Here is a 20,274-nt window from a genome sequence, read left to right as displayed (position 1 = left end):
ACATGGTTAAGGAAAAGTATTTTGCAAATATTTAATTTTCAAAAAAATAAATAAATAAAATATTTAATTTGGTCTGAAATTTTCGAAATAATTACTTTTCTATCACAAGCTTTCTATTCAACCCAAATTAGAAAACGGAGAACCTATCTCTCAAAAATAATTTAAAACAAGTAACAAAGTTTAGTAATAGCAGGGCTGAAAGTTAGAACATAAACAAGAAAAACTGATAAAAAACTATTTCAGTTACAGCAGGTTTTTGAGAAGTATTAAAGAAGCTCTAACTAATTTTAATTATAAACTATTCATCACTAATTTACTTTATATTGGAAATGTAAAAGAAGGGACTTTATATATATATATAACTGATAAGGAAAAATTTTGTAAGTTTTTTGGAAAATTTGTAACAGGACCACTTGATCTGCATTAGACGTATACACAGCTTATTGCTTGACTTTAATTCTGCACCTTGAGGAGGGTATCTAAAATTAAATTCTGTGCTTAACTGGTTCGTGAATACAATTGTTTAGTAACAATTTTAAGGATGTAATTTTATTGCAAAAAGTTTAATAACATGCAACAAAAATAATTTTGATAAAAATAGAAAAATTTACAAAATTTTAATAACTTAAAAAGAGAAATTAGAGCACTTAAACCTAATATACAAGTTGGTAAAAATTAAACTGATGGAATTCATTATAGCTCTGGTTCTAACTTGAAATATTTGTAATGTGGATCCTTTGAACAAAGTATCTGTCAGAAAAAATAGTTTGAAATTTCGCTAACAAGTGATACTGTAACAGATTTAAAAGAAAGATAACAGAATCAAATTCTAAGAATCATAAAATATTTAAATTATTTTTAAAAATTTGTACTCTATGTATACCTTTATCTGTCAACAATATTTTTAAGAAAAACCACCATGTTACTAACATATAGATACATGAATTTGGTTTAAGCAGTAAAGTGTTATCTAATTGCAAAATTCCACACTATTCTTTATATATTTTCAACCAATTTACTTGCAAACTTTCACATAGTTATTTTTCAACAAAAATCTATCTCTAATACATGACCTACATGCATTTAAAACTTTATTCAGATCTGTTCAATTTAACCCATAGCTAAAAGCTTCTGAGTACCACTAATTTTATTTCAATAATCTAATAAATTTTAAGGCTTTTGGAATTCCAAAACTGTTACTTCACAGTTTTCAAAAAAAAAATATTTAAATATTATATCAGTATGAGTGAATGCAACATAAGTGAATACATTTTATTTAAATATGCTTTTAAATCCTTATAATTGGTGATTAGATCATTACAAAATTAAAATTTATTAGTTAACATAAGTGCTGAGTGATATAGACCAATAAATGGCAAAAAAAGTTTGTTTTGCATTAAAGAAAACATTCTTACGTTAATAGAAGTTCATTGCATTTATTTTTCGATTTCATTGTTACTTTATATATCAACTGAATTTTTTAAATGAATAAGACTACAGAAAAAGAATAAAAAGAATACAGGTTTTGTACACATTCTGGTTTAATTTTTAGATATTTCCATCCTTTAATTTCTCATCGAGTGGGTCTAAATCATAAAAGTTTTCATGAATTGAAAACGACTTTTTTCTGTTATTGACCAAATAGATTATCAGAGATCACCTAGATCATTTGCGCATACAGTTTAACAGTTGAAAGCAGTAATGAAATATAACGATGATAAATCCTAAATGCAACTTAATTTAATTTTTCATTATGAAAATTAGTTTCATTTCTATGGTAAAAGAAAAGCACTATTTATGGTTCATATTATCTTCAATAAAAGAAAATTATACATTTTTTAATAAAAACTAAGCACTTAAAAATTCTCACAAAGAACATTGTATATTTAAGAACAAAGATAACAAAAGTTTAAAAACAAATGTTTTCCCAAAATTAAAAATAATAATTTAATAAAAAATTTATCAATTTAAAACATTAAACTAGAAGAATAAGAAATAGAGAAAACTCATTTTAATGGAAAAACTAATATTTAGTCCTAAATATTTATATTTCCAAAACTTAATACTCCAAAATATGCATATACAGAATAATGATTATACAGTAAAAGCTCAACTATACAGAATGGGAAAATTACAGAAACATGAATACCGATAAAAAATACGGAAGTTTATATAAAAAAAGAGTGAGCATGAAACAACATAATTAATTTAAACCAAAATTCCAGATACTTGAGTATTGATAAAAAAAACCTGAAAGTTTATATAGAAAACCGTAATTAATAAAACCAAAACAATATAAAACAAAAATAAATCAAAATGACTGCTTATAGAAAAGTAATAATTTCCTTATTAGGGGCCGTTCAAAAAGTACGTACATCACGAAGGGGGGAAGGGGATTTGCTATTTTGTACGGTTTTGAACGATGGGGAGGGGGGAGGTATTATAAAAAGTATGTACATTATAAGCATACACCAAATTTAAATTTGACTTTTTCAATTATTTTAATTTTTATGAAAAAGGGGGGTAAACTAATAAAATGTACATACTCTAAGGGACCTTATGTACAGTAATGTACAAAGGGGGGAGGGGTTAAAATTTCTCCATTTTTGTGTACGTACCTTTTGAACGGACCCTTACTACAATGGTTAGCCTCAAAAATGTAAAAAATATATATATATAAGGCTGAATAATAATCCCTCAATTCCTGCTACTTGAGCTTTCTGAAAAGTCGAATTCATGTTAGTCAGACTTTTACTGTTATGAGTTTTATTAAAAAAATAATCTTACGTGCTAATGTATAATCCATGTCAAAGCCAAAAAATTTAATTTTTTCCAAATGTAAACTACGATTCACAAAAATCCTAAAAAAATAATAAATATTATATTATCAGTATAAGAGAATGAAAAATAGTTTTTAATAAATCATTTAAAATGTACACTATATTATTCTAATCAATATAAATTTAAGTTTTACATGAGGGAAAAAAACAAAATATTTAGTTATTGATAAGCCTAAATACAATAGAAAAACAAATATAGTCGAACCTTGATATCACAAACTTTGACAACACAAATTTGTCAATATCAAAAAAAATTAAAGTTCCCTTTTTTCTTGCTTTATTGCTAATTAAAAAAACTCTCTTAATTGAATATATTTCTTGGTGATTTTCAATTTCACGAAATATTCTTTATCGCCAAATTTGTTTTTTGTAACTTCTGAAAAGTTTAAAATGATTTCTTGAATTCAAATTTTTAAAACATTTTCTTGAATAATTTATTACTCTTTTTATTAAACTCTAAAAAATGAAAGATATTGTTGTATTTGAAAAAGTGTTGCTTGAATTGTCTATTTCTAACAAAATAGATATGCAAGATGTGTATATAAATAAGAATATTCATTCATAAAATAGGAAAGACCTCAGCAGCTTAATGAATGCAAAAAGAAAATGACACTTATGTAGAAGTAGTAGAGTTACTGTGGACAAGACATTAGTCTTTTAGTATGTGGAGAATGCAAAAAATCAGAAATGTTAAAATAGGTTATAGTACCTGGAGATATATCAGCAGGGTGTCTATCAGGTCCCAGGAGAAAAATTCATTACCTCAAAATAAATTTTCCTGACCTCTTTTCACAGCATTTCGCTTTTAAATTTTTTATAGAAATTATTCAATCTATGTTAAAGTTATTGAATGTATTTTGAATTTGTGTGATTAGTAAAATATAAAAAACAGTTTTTGGATGAACCATTAGCCAGATATACAGTCAAACCTCATTAACGTCAACTTGAAGGAGGCAGAAAATTTAATCATATTATTAGTTCAAAAACTTTTTTAATAAAAATAGTACAATACATAGACGTTTTCTATTGTCTATTTGCATCTTCAATTCTTAAAGTTCTATTATGAATACATAAATTAATATATATTTCATTTCAATAACTGTTTTTATTTTGTGCCTTATATGAAATTAATAACTAATATACATCTCATAATATATACAACCAATTACTTTAAAAAAAATAAAATGAAGTTATGAAGGAAGAAAAAAGTATTATAGTTCAGACGAAATTCAAAAAGTGTACTTTTAATGTTAATTCTGTAGGAACAAATAAAAAATTCTATAAAAGTAAATAACTAATAGGAGTAACCTGATTTATTGCACAAATTAAAGAGGATTACTAACAAAAAGATCAGTAATAGCTCACTGTTTTGGTTTCATATTCAAACATGCTTTCCATAAATCTTTTAACTTATCAACTGTATCCAAAAAATTAATCCAATTTTCATTTTGTATTACATAAGAACAAACAATTTTAATTGTGTCATAAGCATCCATCAGAGGAAAGTAAACCAAAGTATTTGCTAGTGAAATTTAAGAAAAAATTTATCCTCACATTTCTTCACCTTCAGAAATGCAATTCAGCAATACCAATTTCATAGAACAACCTATGAAAGTGGGTGGGACAAATTACTACTCTCCCACCCTACTACTTCTGAACAAAGGATTAATATGATTGGGGTCATTTCTCACGAAAAACAGGCTTTATTTATATTCACACCCATGAGCTGAAAGAAAACTCTATTCATACTTGAGTAAAAAAGGATATATAATGTTTCCTGTAATGACCCCTCCCCCTCAACAAATTCAATTCACACAACTTTTTAATTTGGCAGCTGTAATGTTGCAATTATTAACACTTTAATAAAGCATTAAAAAACTTGCTCTTATAGATATTGAACTGTAAATGACCAGTTTTTTTACCTATCAGATAGGAAATAAATTTTATGTTTACATTAACCTTTTCCTTCTAGCTCCCGTGAAAATGACGGGGTCAGGTTTTACCCTCTATTTCTCGATAAGAATAAAACTAATTCATTTCTTTTGCCTGGAGAACATTTTAGTTCTCATTTTACACACCAGATGGCAGAACCATGATATTTTCAAGGTAATTGTAGATAGTTAGTTTAATTTAAACTGGATGTCAGCAGTAATCAAATACGTGTTTTGGGCAAAATAGGCACTTTTATCACCGTTTTCTTGAAAATTAACTGATTGTTAAGGGGTTGATAGTAAAATTTTTCAACGGGTACTAAAAATTGAGTTCACCTTAAAAGTACTTCAAAGTATTATATCCGTATACAATGAGGAGAAATTGAAAATTAGTTTTAGTAAACGAGGTTTGACATGCATTTCTGTGACATGCATCAGTGACATGCATTTCTGAAATATTATACATTATTCAAATAGACATATGGAATAATTCTGATGATAAAAAATTTACAAGATTTCAAGTATTGCTATTTTTCTATGCAATTTGATATTCTGCATAGGGCAATTTGGCAGTAAAAAATTCAAGTAGGTCAAAAAAATGATTTCAAATATTTCCTAACAGTTTTAAATTGTCATCGTTTCTTCAGCCTTTCTAATAATAAAAAAATATCATGAGATGACAATTAAAAAGATATTAGTTCACAATTTCTTCTATAAAAAAAAATTTATACAATTATTTACATAAAAATATATTGTATTGCTCAAACCTTTAACCTTGCAAATTTAACCTTTTCCATTTTGTTTCTGAGGATGAAAAAAAACAGTTTCGAATTTTCTTCCTGTTTCTCAGACACAATTTTATCATTCTTTACAAAGGATTAGTAGAAACACATGCAGAACATTCAGTTTTATTTTAATAAGTACTTATACTGTTATTGTTTTTAAAACTAAACTATTCATCAATCACTTTCTATTCCTCAAATTAATCTAAAAACTTCTTGGTTTTCGTGGAAATTACCACAGGTTAGACCTACAATTAAATTTGAATTATAACTTTTTAATGCGGGTATCTAAATTTTTGATATAACAAAATTTTCTATTTCTTCCCTTGAATTTGTAATAGCAGGTTTGACAATATATAATTCAATTAAAGTGACTAGTAAAATTTAATATAATAGCATTAAAAGATAGATTATCTTGGCCTGAATCAGCTTTTCAAGTATAATTAATTATTCAGCAATGTGTTGAGGTGTTTTCAATCTTTATATCTCATTTATTTATAAATATGAATTCAAGCTCTGTTACTGGTGTTGAATTGAGAAATTTGAATTTGATTCACTGGATTGAGAAGATGCAAAAAGTCAATGCTTAAAAAGAAGAGAGAACACTGGGAAGAACAATTCAAAGAAATTGAAAATCTCTAAAAACAGTATGAAGCAAAAGTTTTATTAACACCTTTACAAATAGAATTCTGAACTAAAACGTTGAATATGGAAACAAAGAACAAGCCCCTCTATTTCAGGAAGAGGTAGAGGTATTAATGGATAAAATAATAACAATAGTTCAGCTGGACCAAATGGTATCAAAGCAAAGTTCTTGAAAGTTAAAGTGAATAAATTAACATGCAAAATATACAACATCATCACTTATATTGGATTTATATGCTCTGGATTGATATATTTATATGCTCTGCCCATATTAAAAAAAAGACTGCAGAAACTATCAAGGAATCTCTCAGTTCAACATGTCATACAAAATTTTTCACATTTTCTGGCAAAAAGATTAATACCTTTTACAAGTAAAATCATATTAAAAAAATCAATGTAGTTTCCGAAAAAGATGATCTGCAGATCAAATCCACAGTATAAAACAAATTTCAGAAAAAACAACAGAGTATGGGATACACATATTTCATCTTGTTGTAGATTTCAAGACTATCAATGACAGCAAAAAGAGAAAGACTTTATTTCAAGCAACTGATAAGATTAACAAAAATGACCATGCAAAGAATAAAATACAAGGTAATGTAGAGGACAGAACTTTCTGAGCATTTGAGAGAAAAAGGATAAAAAAAAGGGAGTCATCCCTCCATATTTCTAATATTGCTTAAGAGAAAACAGTAAGATATATGGGAAACCATTTCTCAAAAGATAACACAGTCATTAGCATTTACTCTTGATATTTATATTGCTTGTATAAGAAAAAAGCTGTAATGGAAGCTGGCTGAGTCTGTAGAAAAAAATTTAATGTATGGCAGTAACAAACAAAACACAAGACTAAAGCAGAAAATAACCACTCGCCAGTGGCAAGTCAACAAAAAAAGTGGCGACTTCAACTAAATAAACAACCGGTCACTTTTTCCCATCTTTATTTTTTAATTGATTAATGATAAAAGCACATCAATGTAAAGAGAGACTCTGGATAAGAGAATTTTCATTAAGATGTCCAATGCCTCCATTCAAAATTTTGATCTTTCAGAATAAATCAATTTACAGTGGAAAGATTCATATTGAAGATGGGTTTCTGAACAATTCACAAATTTCAAAGTTGTAATGTATACATTAAATGTATTTTGTCTCCCCAAATATTTTTAAATAAAATTCTTTAAAGTCAGTATGTTTAACTAATTTTTGGCACATATTTCTTATTTTCATTGTTGAATTAATTTTTCTATAGCCGTAAATTATTTCTGATATGAATTTTCAAAAAAATATATATATAATTTAATCAAAGCAAAAAACTCATTAGGTTTGAAGAAAAAGTGGCTCCTAAGTAATTGGAGTCTACCGGCCACTGACTACGAATTGAAAATGCAAATTTTCAGGTATACACAAAACTCATTGCTATTAAAAATAAAAGATTTAAGTTTTTGAAAATGTCATTCAGTTTAAATGTTTGGAAACCATTGGAAACAATAAAAATGACATTAAAACAGAAATTAACAATATAATTAAGATGGCTAATAAAGAATACTTTGGATTTAGAAGACAGTTCAAATCAAAATCATAAAGAAAGTTTAATTATCTAGGACTTTTGCAAGACTAGTAGTAGTATATGGAAGCCAGTGCTAGGAAATGAATAAATCAGAAGAAAATAGAAATCTTATTTGTGAAGAAAGATTTTAAGAATGTTTCTGGTGCAATTAAGGAGAGTAAAGCATAGAGAATATGATTACAGCTTTGAGATATACTACAAATTTAGAAAACCAAACATAATTAAAGTAGATAAAATCCAGAAGATGTTGGTCATATCTATAGATACCACAACTATGACACAGTCAAAAAATATCTTTGTACAAACAAGAGGGGGAAAAGAAGAGCAGTAAATTACATAATAAATAGTAAGGTGTAGTGGAAAAGTGGCTGATCAGTATAAGAGTAAAAAGATGGAGAGTACTGGTGTTAACTAGGTAAATTTAAACCTAATAAGTTGCTTGAGACAGTCAAGGTCTGCAATAGGCTGTAGTGCTCATCAAAAAAGTTTTGCACAGACATTTTTTAATACTGATATTAACTACAAGCCTGAAAATATATTAATTAAATTTTCTGAAAATAGTTACTAAAAACTTGATAAACTATTGTTTAATCAGTGGTTGCATTTGCCTTATTAAAAATGGCTGGAAATATTATCTTGGCATTTTAGACATTAATATACTCCTGCAATTAAAAGCAAAACACAAAAATATATTTCAATTATCAATGATGTTCATAAATTTAAGAGTTAAATTAAAAATACAACAAAATAATAAAAATTCAAATTCATTAAGAAACATTTCAAAATTTAAGATAAAATATGCAAAACAAAACAAACCTATGATGAGTAGCCCTATAAAATTTTCGAGACTGAGTATTGCTGCTAACAGATTCTGATCGGCTATCTTCATTATCGTTCGAATCACCTTCCATGTTTATAACTGAAAATGTCAATTATATAAATAAGTTAATCAAATTGATTCAAAATAAAGTAAATATCACTTTATATTCAAAGCAAAAACATGTTAAGTTTAGGACATTACCCACAAACAAGATTTTGCCTCAAACAAAAACCAAGAAAAGACTGAATCATACGATTTATCTTCTTAAAATACTACTTTAAAAAAGATTAGATAAGAAATTTTGCAAGATAGATTATAACTTCAGATATCAAATGAGAACAAAGTGCATAGATAATATAAAATGCATGCATTTAAAGACAAAGCAGTTGCATTGTGGAAGAACCAGGAAGGACAGTTTATGACACTTTCAGTAGTTAATTAAAATCAACTGAATCAGCTCATTCTTTAGAGATGGAAAGGAACAAGCCTAGATTTATCTTTTTTATTTATTTGCTTGTTTTTGCTCTAGGTATGGTTTAATGTAAAATCAACTCACTGAAAAAATTCCAAAATACAGGAAATAAAGAACACTTTAATTGTTTAAAAAAAATTACAACAATTATTTCTATAGCAACAATTATCAAATAGGTTAGGAAGATTTTTGTTTAAATACATTGTTTTCAAATTGAAGGTTCACAAACCAATGATTAAAAAATATTATTGTAATGATGGAATTTTAAACAACTAAATTTTAAAAAAATAATGATTCAATAATGAATAAATTTACAACACTGTTACTAATTCAAAGATGTTATTTAAACTATTTTTTTTTAAAACTAATATAATTTGAATCAAATAAAGTTTTTTTTTCTAAATAAATATTTTTTAATAGTTTAATTTATTTTATTTATACAAATTGTTTTAGTTTGAATAAAAAAATAGAAGATGGAAAAAAATATTAAATTTTCTCAAAAATTTTCCATTTTTAACTCTTTTTTTTTACCGACTGTCGTGTATATCAATGTTCTCCCACAGCATTTTTAGAAGGGTTGCCCACCCTTTCACAGAGGTAAATGCACCCTTCTTACTCTTTTTTAATAAAAATGTTGCCTCCCTTTTTATTTAGAAAAAAAAAAGGCTCTCTTTTATTTTAAAGAAAAAGATAGCAATAGTAGAAACTTCAGATTATTATAACTAGTGAAAATTATTTTTTGGCTAAATCCATATAAACAACTATTATTTCTCATACTTATTCCAGTATTTTCAATTCTGTTTCGAGGGGCACTAATCTAATTAATATATTTGGCAAAATTAGTGCTCTTCAAAAATGAAGGTACCTTTTATTGGGGGGAGAGAGAGAGAGACTTATGTGTATATGTAACAGCATAAAATACATTTACCTTTTGGCTGACACACCAGTGTACCAGAGTGATCTCTCGTTCACTCACAGCCATCACATACTTGTGACGGTTTGGTTTAATCAGGAACATTTTAAAAACTATAATTTTTGGCATAAAATAGCATTATATGTTTACAGGATTTGAGATACATGTAGATTTTACCTTCTACTCCAAATATAAGACACATATGACTAACATACATACGGTTTTTAATTATATAAACATGAGGGAAAAAGTATGTTTCCAAATCACATGCTTTAAAAAGGCCCCTTAAAATAAGCATATGAGTATTTGTTTATAATAAATGGATGAGTTTCATTTTTGCTAGCATTGTGAATTTAGTTTTGCCGTCTAATTTTCAATTGATAGTCAGATGTAGATGTCAAATTTTTTTTGTTTTTACAGCTATAATGTTGAAACGTCAAAAATCGCATGTTGAGTGAAGATGTAAAGTAATAAAAATGCATATTTAAAGAATTCAGTTCTTCTTATGTGTTTAAATTGTTCATTGTGAAAATTAATTTATAGTTAAATAGAATAGTTTAATACTATGAAATACATTTGAATGGTTTAATTAATTTCAATTAAACACAAAAAATATTATTTGACATATTTTTAAAATAAAATTTAAAAAAAAAAAAAACAGTTTAAATCAAAAACTACAAAAAACACTGTTTCATCTTGATTATGAATTTTGATTGTTTCACATTCTTATAAAACTTATTAATTAACTTGATAAAGATCATTAATTTTTTTCAATTTTCTTCGTTTTTCTCATTTTGTCTTCATTGTGCTATATATATATATATATATATATATATATATATATATATATATATATATATATATATATATATATATATATATATCGCACAATAAAGATAAAGGATAAAAAGAAAAAAAGAGATAAACGAAGAAAATTAATAAGTTTTATTTACTGCGCATGAGCTGCAAGTATATAGAACTCATAAAATAAGTTTAAAATATAGAGAAAACATGGAAAATATTAAAAGATTAATGAAAAGAGAAGAAGAAAAATCAATAAAAAAAATATTTAAAAAAAAAATTAAGAATATATATATTAAAAAGCCAGAAGACAAAAAAAAATGAAAAGATATAATTTCTTCAACAGCTCACATGATTATATCCGCACAAAGGAGTGCTTAATATTAGAATTAATCAGCACCATTCAGATATAAACAGTGATAAAATTATCAATAACCTAAAATTGAATAATTTCAGAGAACATAATTTTAACAGTGTCAAAATTAATATTTTAGACATAGTAGAAGATATCAATTTAAGACTAGAAAAAAAATTACTACATGCTTAAATACAAAACAATTTTGCCGCATGGACTAAACGATACCTTCCAACATAAACTAAACTCAGTGGCGCGACAGCCTATAGAGGGACAAGGCCTACTGTGCCCATCCCAATTTTCTTGACCTTTGGGCTCCGAGGCACAAGAGCAGATGTTCCGGTTGGGTGGTCAGTCCAACGCAGAGCCCCCAGTGTTTAGCTCCCAAGCATGCTTGGTACTCATTTTATCGACCCTCTGAAGGGATGAAAGGCTGAGTCAACCCTTGCCCGGCTCAAGGACCAAACAGGGATCTGTGGCACGACAACGCGAAGCGCTACCACTCAGCCACTGGGCATCACCTTCCAACATACAGATTAATTTTAATAACTCCTCAACTTACTCACTTTTTCATATTAAAGATAAGCGTACAAATCAAGATAAACGGGGATTAGGAAGTAGTAAAAACTCTCCTAATAGTGACAAATTAAATGAAAATTTTATTTCTAACATGGAAAAAAGATTTCAATAAACATTATAATATTAAACCAATGAAAGATTTTGTTTTCTCCCTTAAGAATAATGATGTATATAAGCTTCAATATCTTATTATTAACTTTTCTTTTATTAATTTACACTTTGAAATTCTCTGATCTTGTAAAAGTTAAAATGAGTAAAATTTCTCCAAATATAAAGAAAAATTTTGATTATTTATATTTTGTTATTTACTTTTAAAACCCTATTTTTGATCTGAACAAATTTCATAATACTTTTGAAAATTTTAAAAATTTGTTTCCATTAAAAGATTTTAACATAATTAAAAGCTTTAAATATAATAAATCTCTTGGTAGAACCATATTTAATTATAGCGATACTAACAAGAAATTAGGGGAAATGAATATATAAATTATGAATGTCACTGAGAAGAAGAGAAATATTTTTATTTTGTTGATAAACATGAAAGACATATCATTACCGGTAATTGAAATATTATAGAAAATTTAGAACTTAGGAATTTATTGATATAAGGCACAAATTAAGACCCATTTACCATATATCAATTAATAAAATTATAAAATACTTTCTTAATGATCTCAATAGCTTTTGCTTAACGATATCAAATAGATTCCCTTTACCTTTAGGTATGTTAGCAGAATAGAAATGGACTGCTTATTATTACCTTAAAACTTTGTTTTCAATAATAAAGAAAATTTAAATAACAGTAACAATTCAACAAATTTTTCTAAGATTGTTCGATTAATTAAGCAACTACAAAAAAATTTTGTAATTACTCCCATAGACAAAGCTAACAGTAATTATGCAATTTTCAGTAAAAAATTCTATGTTGAACTTTTAAAGAGGGAGTTAAAAAATAGTAAAAATTTTAAGCTTAGCAATTTAAATAATGTTATGATTAAAAAAATTTTTAGCTTTATATAAGAGGTTAAAAATGAAAATTAGCAATATACAATTTCCTTACTTAATTATCAGTCCAAAATTTCATAAAATTCCAATAAAATTTAGAACAATCACATGTGGGTGCAATACTTATCTAACTAAACCTGTCACCATTTTCTCTAACTATTTAAATAAAATTATTAGCAATATTATTATAGAAGGATATTTTTGGATTACCACTGATAATCAACCATTTTTAGAATTTATTAAAGAAAATAAAATTCATTCTATTGCAACTTTTGATTTCCAGGATCTTTTCAATACCATTTCCCTTTTTAAACTAAAAGATGTCCTTTTGAGTCAATACTATGATTTTAAAAATGACCTGAATTGCAATTTTGATTATTGGGGATTCTAATTATTTTTATTTATTATTTCTATAATTATTTTTATTCAAATTGATGGAATCAATCAAGGACATAATTTTTCATCTCTCTTAGCTAACTTATTTTTGTACTATTATGAAAAAAAATTATACTCTTAATATAAATTTGTTTTTAGATTTATTGATGATTTAATTATCTTTAATTTTCAAGATTATACAATTTTATTAAATAGTATTTACCCCGCGGAATTAATCTTGCTCAGTAATCATGATGATAATATTAATCTTTTGTATTTGGGTATTATAAAAGAAAAAAATATCTGCTTTGTCAATTTATATGATAAGAGAAATTAATTTAATTTCAATATAAATAAACTAATTGCCTGGAATTCTAATGTTTCTAAAAACATCTACAGTCAGACCCCAATTTAACGAATTCATCGGGACCGGAAATTTCATTCATTAAATCGGGGTCATTCGTAACATCGGGGTTCCAAAAAAAATTTGTTTTTTGTACATATGTATTATTAAAAATTACTAGTTATAAAGGACTATCTAAGATAAGAAAGGAATTTCCTGTTTGACTCATAGTCCACATGACAAATCCCCGGAAAATGACCTTGCAAGTGTAACGTCTTATTGACTCTGCCCACCTACCCACGACAAATTTTGTTTTTCCTTGTTGCGGGCTTTTCTTTTGTTTGAGACAAATATGCACTTTTTCTATTTTATTCCTCCCAGGAAAAAATTTTTTCCCTTTAGAATCTGCCAATTACAAAAAAATGCAATATTTTTCTGATCAAAATTAATGAAAAATATTTTTTCCGGATGCTGAAATAATTTGTTAATTCGGGGTTAATTATTCGTTAATTAGGGGTTTTTGACTCTGTTTTTGCTGGGGTTGTAAAAAAATTCGTTAAATAGGGGTTCGTTAAATCGGGGTCCGACTGTATTTAAATACCATTTTCAATCAAATGATTAGATTTAAAAGAATATGTAGTAAGGTTTATTTATCCCAAAAAAAAAAATAGATATACACTCTTTCAAAATTTGATTAAAAAAAAACAAACAATGGATACCCAACTGAAGTAATTAAATTCTATATAAAATCATTGAGTTAATTGCATGTTATTATTAATAAATTTACAAAAAACTTCCTTGTTAATTTATATTTTTACTATGTGTAAATCCAATTCGGGCAAATCAGTAACTAAAAATCCGTGAAAATGAGCAAATCATGTTTTTCTCTTTCTTTTTTTTTTAAATAAATGTTATTTTATTAAAATTGTATAGTTAAATATCAACCTTATTAATTATAAACTTCTTCAAATTATCAATCATAATATTATTACATTGCGCACATTCATTTTTAGGCCAATCCTTGGTAACAAATCAAACCCGCTTCAGTAATGCAGTAAGAATGCGCCATAAAACAAAATTCCTCTTTTAATGCTTTTATCTCCATTTGCACTTCTGTTTTCATATTTTGTAATCAGGCCATCTTATTACAAAAATATTTTGAATCATTCTTGAAAGTTTCCTGTACACGTAAGTCCATTTGAATTCACTACTCGTTTTATAGATTTAGTTTTGTTTTTATTTAGTTACATTTTCTTTTCTGTTTATTATGGGATATATTTTATACTTATGTGTTCTATTTTGTTTCAGTTTCTTTCTTTTTTTTAGTGCTCCTCCTACTATTGTATTGTAATTTTTTATATTTGGGTATATTGATACAATATAAGATAGCACTCCTTGCAGATATAATCGTGTAAGATGAAGAGATATCTTATTTTATTTTTTTGTTTTAGGGCTTTTAAATGTATATTTTTTTAATTTCTTTTTTCAAATATTTTATTTTAATAATTACTCTTTTCATTAATCTTTAATATTTTCCATGTTTTCTCGATATTTTTAGCTAATTTTATGAGTTCTATATAATAGCAGCTTATGTGCAGTAAATGAAACGTATTAATTTTCTTTGTTTTTCTCTTTATCCTTTTTGTCCTTATTGTGCTATATATATAGAGATAAATACTATGAGTTTTTTTTTTTTTCAATTCAATGTATGTTTTGCTTAACAGAGTCAGTAGGCTTCTTTATTTCTCATTTTTTGCAGTGCATTCTTGTTGGCGAGAAAAATCAGATAAGATCTTTAATTAACTTAGAAAAATCTTTGAATATGATCAACAAGATAGAACGGCATTTACCAGTAAATTATTGATTTCTCTTATTTAAACGTCTTTTTATTCAATTCTATTTAGATTATAAAGGTATTTAATAATTTTAAGATTAAAAGTAAAAGGGTGTTTAAAGATTATACCACAGTACAAAGCGTCATATACGGATGTCTGTTTCCCGAAAACTGTAATCTGTTCTTAATCTTACGTAAAATCTTACGTAAAAGACAATTTTTTTTAATAATTCCATTAGCTCCTTTTAAGGGTAGTTAAACATTTATACTGCTCTAATAGCTACTTAAACAGTTTCTGAGAACATAAAAGCAGTTATAGAAAAACAAATATTGGTAAAAGGAACAAATTATGAATATTAATGAAACTCAATATTAAATAGTGATTAAAAGACACACCAGCAGACAGGCTATGTTAAGGTTTAAATTGCTGAAAGAATGAAAGTATTAAGTTTCAGATATCTATTATAAATGAAGAATTCAATTTACAGAAAGCTGTACAGCTATGTTTATTTAGAAGATATAACTTAAAATACAAAGAAAACTACACTCAACAAAACTGAATATAACTCTTCAAGACAGAGCTGGTTTTATGGATGAGCCAACTGGGCTCAAGGCCAGGGCAAAAATCTCAATAGCATTTTTAAATTTTTTTTTTATCCTTATTAATTTGTTTTAAAAAAAAGTTAACAACTGAGAGTGTTTTTGATGAAGTATTAAAAGAAAAAATAGGTTCACCCATACATCTCCTCGATCATAACGTGTTGCAGATTATGGAATAATACGTTCTTGTAAAACAAGAACAGAAAGAACTGCATGTGCTATACAGTTTTGGGAAAGGGGAGTTTTGAATGCCAGTCAACAACACTGGAACAATGTTTTATGTTTGCTATTCCTTGAATTTTTTTACCATGCTCCTTCAAGTTTTATGTTGCCTAGTTTGTGTTCTATAGTCCAAATTAGAACAGCATTAACACTTAGTTTGGTCATGTGCTCAGGTGAGTGTGAGAATCAAAACGTATCACCTATATCAGTTTTATTTCGATTTCACCTAATCTGATTGCGAGTATAAATTTATTGCAACTATTTATTTACTATTGTTGAAATGATGAACTCAAACTGCATAAAATAGGATCGATTGATTTAAAAGTTTAACTACTAAAATAAGTTTTCCTTTAGAGCAGGGTTTCTTAACCCGTGGTTCATGAACCCCTAAGGGGTCCATGAGTTATATTTTGGGGGTCCGCTGACTACTCCTAATTTTTAAAACGTTTGGAAGCCTATCCATTGCTTGTAAAGTGAGTTATGGCAGCTATAATTTCATTTGCTACAGTGTATCTTTGCGAAGCAGGATTTTCCACAATTATGACCATAAAAACATAACATCGAAATCGAATGAATGTTGAACATGATATGCCAGTTTGCTTTGTTGAAAACCATCCCCCAATTCAATTTGTTAAGTAAGGAAAAGCAGCAGTAACCTTCACATTAAAAATTTTAATTTTAAAAATTTTGTATACTATTAAAATAATAAAATTAAATGTTTTCTAATAATTGACGTTTTTTGCAATTTTTTTTCACAGGGGTGTGGTCCGTGACTTTTTAAAAATTTTTAAAAGGGGTCCATTACATCAAAAGGGTTAAGGAACACTGCTTTAGAGAGTAGTAATTTTAATTAGAATTTTTTTCTTAAATTGGTGTCTATTTTTTAATGTTTTTTTAATTTCTTTTTTAGTTTGACAAAAGCTATTATGTCAAGCTAAAGCTTAAAAGTATTTTCAGTATAAATTTGAATACATTAGCTATAAATTATATAAAAATAATAACAATTATCAATCACAGAGCCCTAATGGCTCAGGGGATAGAGTGCTCGCCTTCCAATAAGGTGAACCGGGTTCGAACCCTAGCGATGGCTGATCGATACGAATTTCACATCCCAGAGTGCTGACTATGCAGATTAGTCCCATCAAAACATCCTCCATGAAGGCAAATTTCTCCTAATACTTGATCCAGAAGTTCCCTTGCCTTCTGGATTGGGTTTAAAATTACAAGGCTACAGTTGAACAATAGTCTTAAACCCAAGATCGAGTCAGCTGTTCAACGACAGTTATAAAATAAAATATTTGTTGAAAAAAATATGAAAGTTGATTTCCAACGTTTGAACTGAATAAAAATGAAAATGGTTTACTGCAATGAATTACTTGTCAAGAAAAAGAATGCTGAATAGGTAGAGTTTTAACTAATCAAACTAACAACCAAATCAATTCTTGAAAAGTATTCTACAGAATTTTAGAAGTAATAAAGTTTTTAGCATTAAAAGTCTTGCATTTCGTGGAGATGATCAAATAAATGGAATGCGGCATAAAGGAAATTATTTGGGAACTATTGAGTTAACTTAACTCTCTTCTTTTGCTGGACTTATAATAAAATATGGGGAAAAGGGCAATAGACTTGCATCCAATTTATTAACTTCGATTTGTAATTAATGAAAGCTTAATCAGTTGTGGGATATAAAGTATAAAACAAAATAATTGCAGAACTAAAGAAAACAAAATATTTTTCTGTAAGTATTGATTCAACACCAGACATTTCCTTTGTAGATTAGCTGACATTTGCTATCCGATACGTGAACGACAGAATTCCATAGAACGTTTTTCGGATTTTATTCCAATTGAAAGGCATAAATCTGAGTACTTTTCTTATACTATTGTATCCTTTCCTAATGACCAAGACATAAATATAAGTGATTGTCGAGGACATATGATAACGCACTAAATATGGCAGGCAAGTACTCAAGTTTATAAGCAAGGTTAAAAGAGAATTGTCTCAGAGCAATTTTTTTTTACCATGTCTAGCACATAGCTTAAACTTATTTCATGAACGTTATGCAACTTAGAGGATTATTTCCAATTTTTACAGAAACTTAGCTCTTTTTTTCTAGAGTTCTACCCGTTAGGAATACCTTAACAGAATACTTAGAATTTGGACTAGTCATAAAACGTCCATCAGATACTAAGTGGTCCACCCATTTAGACGCAGTAACAGTAATGCAAAAAAGTTACAGAAAAATTATAGATATTCTTCAAAATTTAGTCAAGAACAAAGAAGAGTGTCTAGAATCTAGACTCAATGCTTGTGGTTTTTTAAAGAAATTGAAGAAGTTGGAAAATTTTGTGCTAGCAGAGAATTTTGTGGTGACATGTAATCAAAAATAAATCAGACTTCAAAAAACATACAGAAGAAAGGTCTTAATTTCGATGATGGTCCGAAATTGATTGAACCTTGATTGGTTTTGTGAGTAAACAGAGAGAAAAGTTCCCTACTTATGAAACCATTTTCAAGGAAAATGTACCTAATTTTAAATATGAAGATGAGACGACGCGTATACTTCACCAAGAATTTCTCGTTTGACATTTTATAAGGGATATGCTGACGCTGCTGTATGACAAGGTAACGAAATATTTAAAATTTAAGTTTATCTCCTAGTATCTGACACATTGATTAGTTAATTAAAATCTCTCTCAATGGCATATAAACTAACAACTGACTTGTTCAGATTTTTTTTTAAATTTAAATTTTTTAAAGTCCTAGGAATTAATGCATCATTGATATAATTTTTGAAGATTTCATGCCAATGGTATAAATGAAAAAGAACTAGAGCTATAATTCGAACGTTTTAACCATTATTTGGCATAAGATATTAAGTTAGACCAATTAGGAATAGATGAGATGTATAAAATAGTAAAAAAAAACAATATCGCAGAATTTCCATACATTGACATTTGTCAATTTTTTTTCATGAGAGACATTTGACAATTGTCCCTCATGTTAACTAAGTGTAGTGGCTCATGTTCATTTTAAAGACTAAAATTAATAAAAAAATAAACTAAGAAATAGCATGACTTAAGAAAGAATGAGTCATTTGCCAATCATGAGCATTGAATATGATGTCTTGCAAAAAATTGATTTTAATGATGTGATAGAAGACTTTGCCTCTCAAAACGGGTAAAAATTGCTACCTTAAACTTTCTATGCAAATAATGTATTAAAGCTTTCATATTAATGTATCATTGTTTCACTTTCTAAAAATAAAAATTTTAAATTACTCAAAAGTAAAATATGTTTTTTAAATTACTCATATAGGACCCCCAAATGAAGACAGGCCCAAGACCCCATAAAACACAAAAATGGCTCTGCTTCAAGAGAAGAACATATCTCTACCATAAAGCAAACCATAAATAATTACAAAAACACCCACTTCCTTCTAGCTGAGACACAGCAGGAGGTGACACAACTTCCCCTAGGAAGTGACACATACCTAGGAAGTGACACAGCAATGAGGAAAACACTATCCATCTATTTTTTTACGCTTTAAAAACCTTTTTTTTAACAGCAGACACTGAACTTTTGTTCTTCACCTAGGAAGACGCCGGAGGTATTAATCATTTAACGTTACCCAGTGGGCACCTGTGAACCTAAGCAACGGAGGCGAGCAACATTACCCATGCCACAGATACCTGTTTTATAGGGTGGGCAACATTCACACAATAGAGAACACACAGAGAGAAACATCCATGCCCTGAGCGGAATTCAACCCCACAACCATTGACTTCACATTCAGGCCCGCCGACAGCTCGGCCACCTGGCAGGCACTTTAAAAATATAAATTATAAATATTTTCAGTAAAAAACATTTTCAATTTTGTTCCTAACTTAAAATTTTTTATCACTATAAATAGGATTGATTTACTTTTCGAATTTCATGCTTTTTTTTAAACGTTGTTTTTACCTAAATATCTGTGCTGCTAATTCTTCATGTCAAATGGAGAAAAAGACAGAAGAAAAACCTGTCTTCATTCATGAAAAGGATTTTTTAATTTAACAGTGTCACTCATTTTGTCATACTGAACATTTTGTAGTTAAGTATTTTTATTTTAGTATTTTTTAGGATCTTATTTAATCAAAAACAAACTTTTTTGCATGAATATTAACATTATACATCATTTATTTATTATT

At 27.5% G+C, this 20,274-nt stretch overlaps 1 protein-coding gene across 14 annotated transcripts in view; it reads right to left on the bottom strand.

Annotated features, from left to right (window-relative positions):
* The window catches only part of LOC107453665 (cytosolic purine 5'-nucleotidase), a 136,599-nt gene that overhangs the window by 54,615 nt on the left and 61,710 nt on the right, over window positions 1-20,274 (bottom strand). For 12 of the 14 annotated variants that reach the window (XM_071187383.2, XM_087154630.1, XM_071187380.2 and 9 more), the window contains 2 exons: window positions 8,582-8,684; window positions 2,788-2,861 (listed from right to left, as the gene is read on the bottom strand). In XM_071187383.2, the coding sequence (XP_071043484.1) occupies window positions 2,788-2,861; window positions 8,582-8,676 (169 nt within the window). In that variant the 5' untranslated portion in view covers window positions 8,677-8,684. Of the gene's footprint in view, window positions 1-2,787; window positions 2,862-8,581; window positions 8,685-8,786; window positions 8,899-20,274 lie in introns of those variants that run through there. The other 2 variants (XM_016070562.4, XM_071187382.2) reach the window with 2 other exon arrangements.

This window comes from Parasteatoda tepidariorum, chromosome 11, assembly GCF_982258835.1.
Source record: "Parasteatoda tepidariorum strain Cologne lab strain chromosome 11, Ptep-v5.0, whole genome shotgun sequence".
Classification (NCBI taxonomy): Eukaryota; Metazoa; Arthropoda; class Arachnida; order Araneae; family Theridiidae; genus Parasteatoda; species Parasteatoda tepidariorum.
The sequence above is the reverse complement of the archived record's forward strand: the minus strand, read 5'-3'. Positions and strand labels throughout refer to the sequence as shown.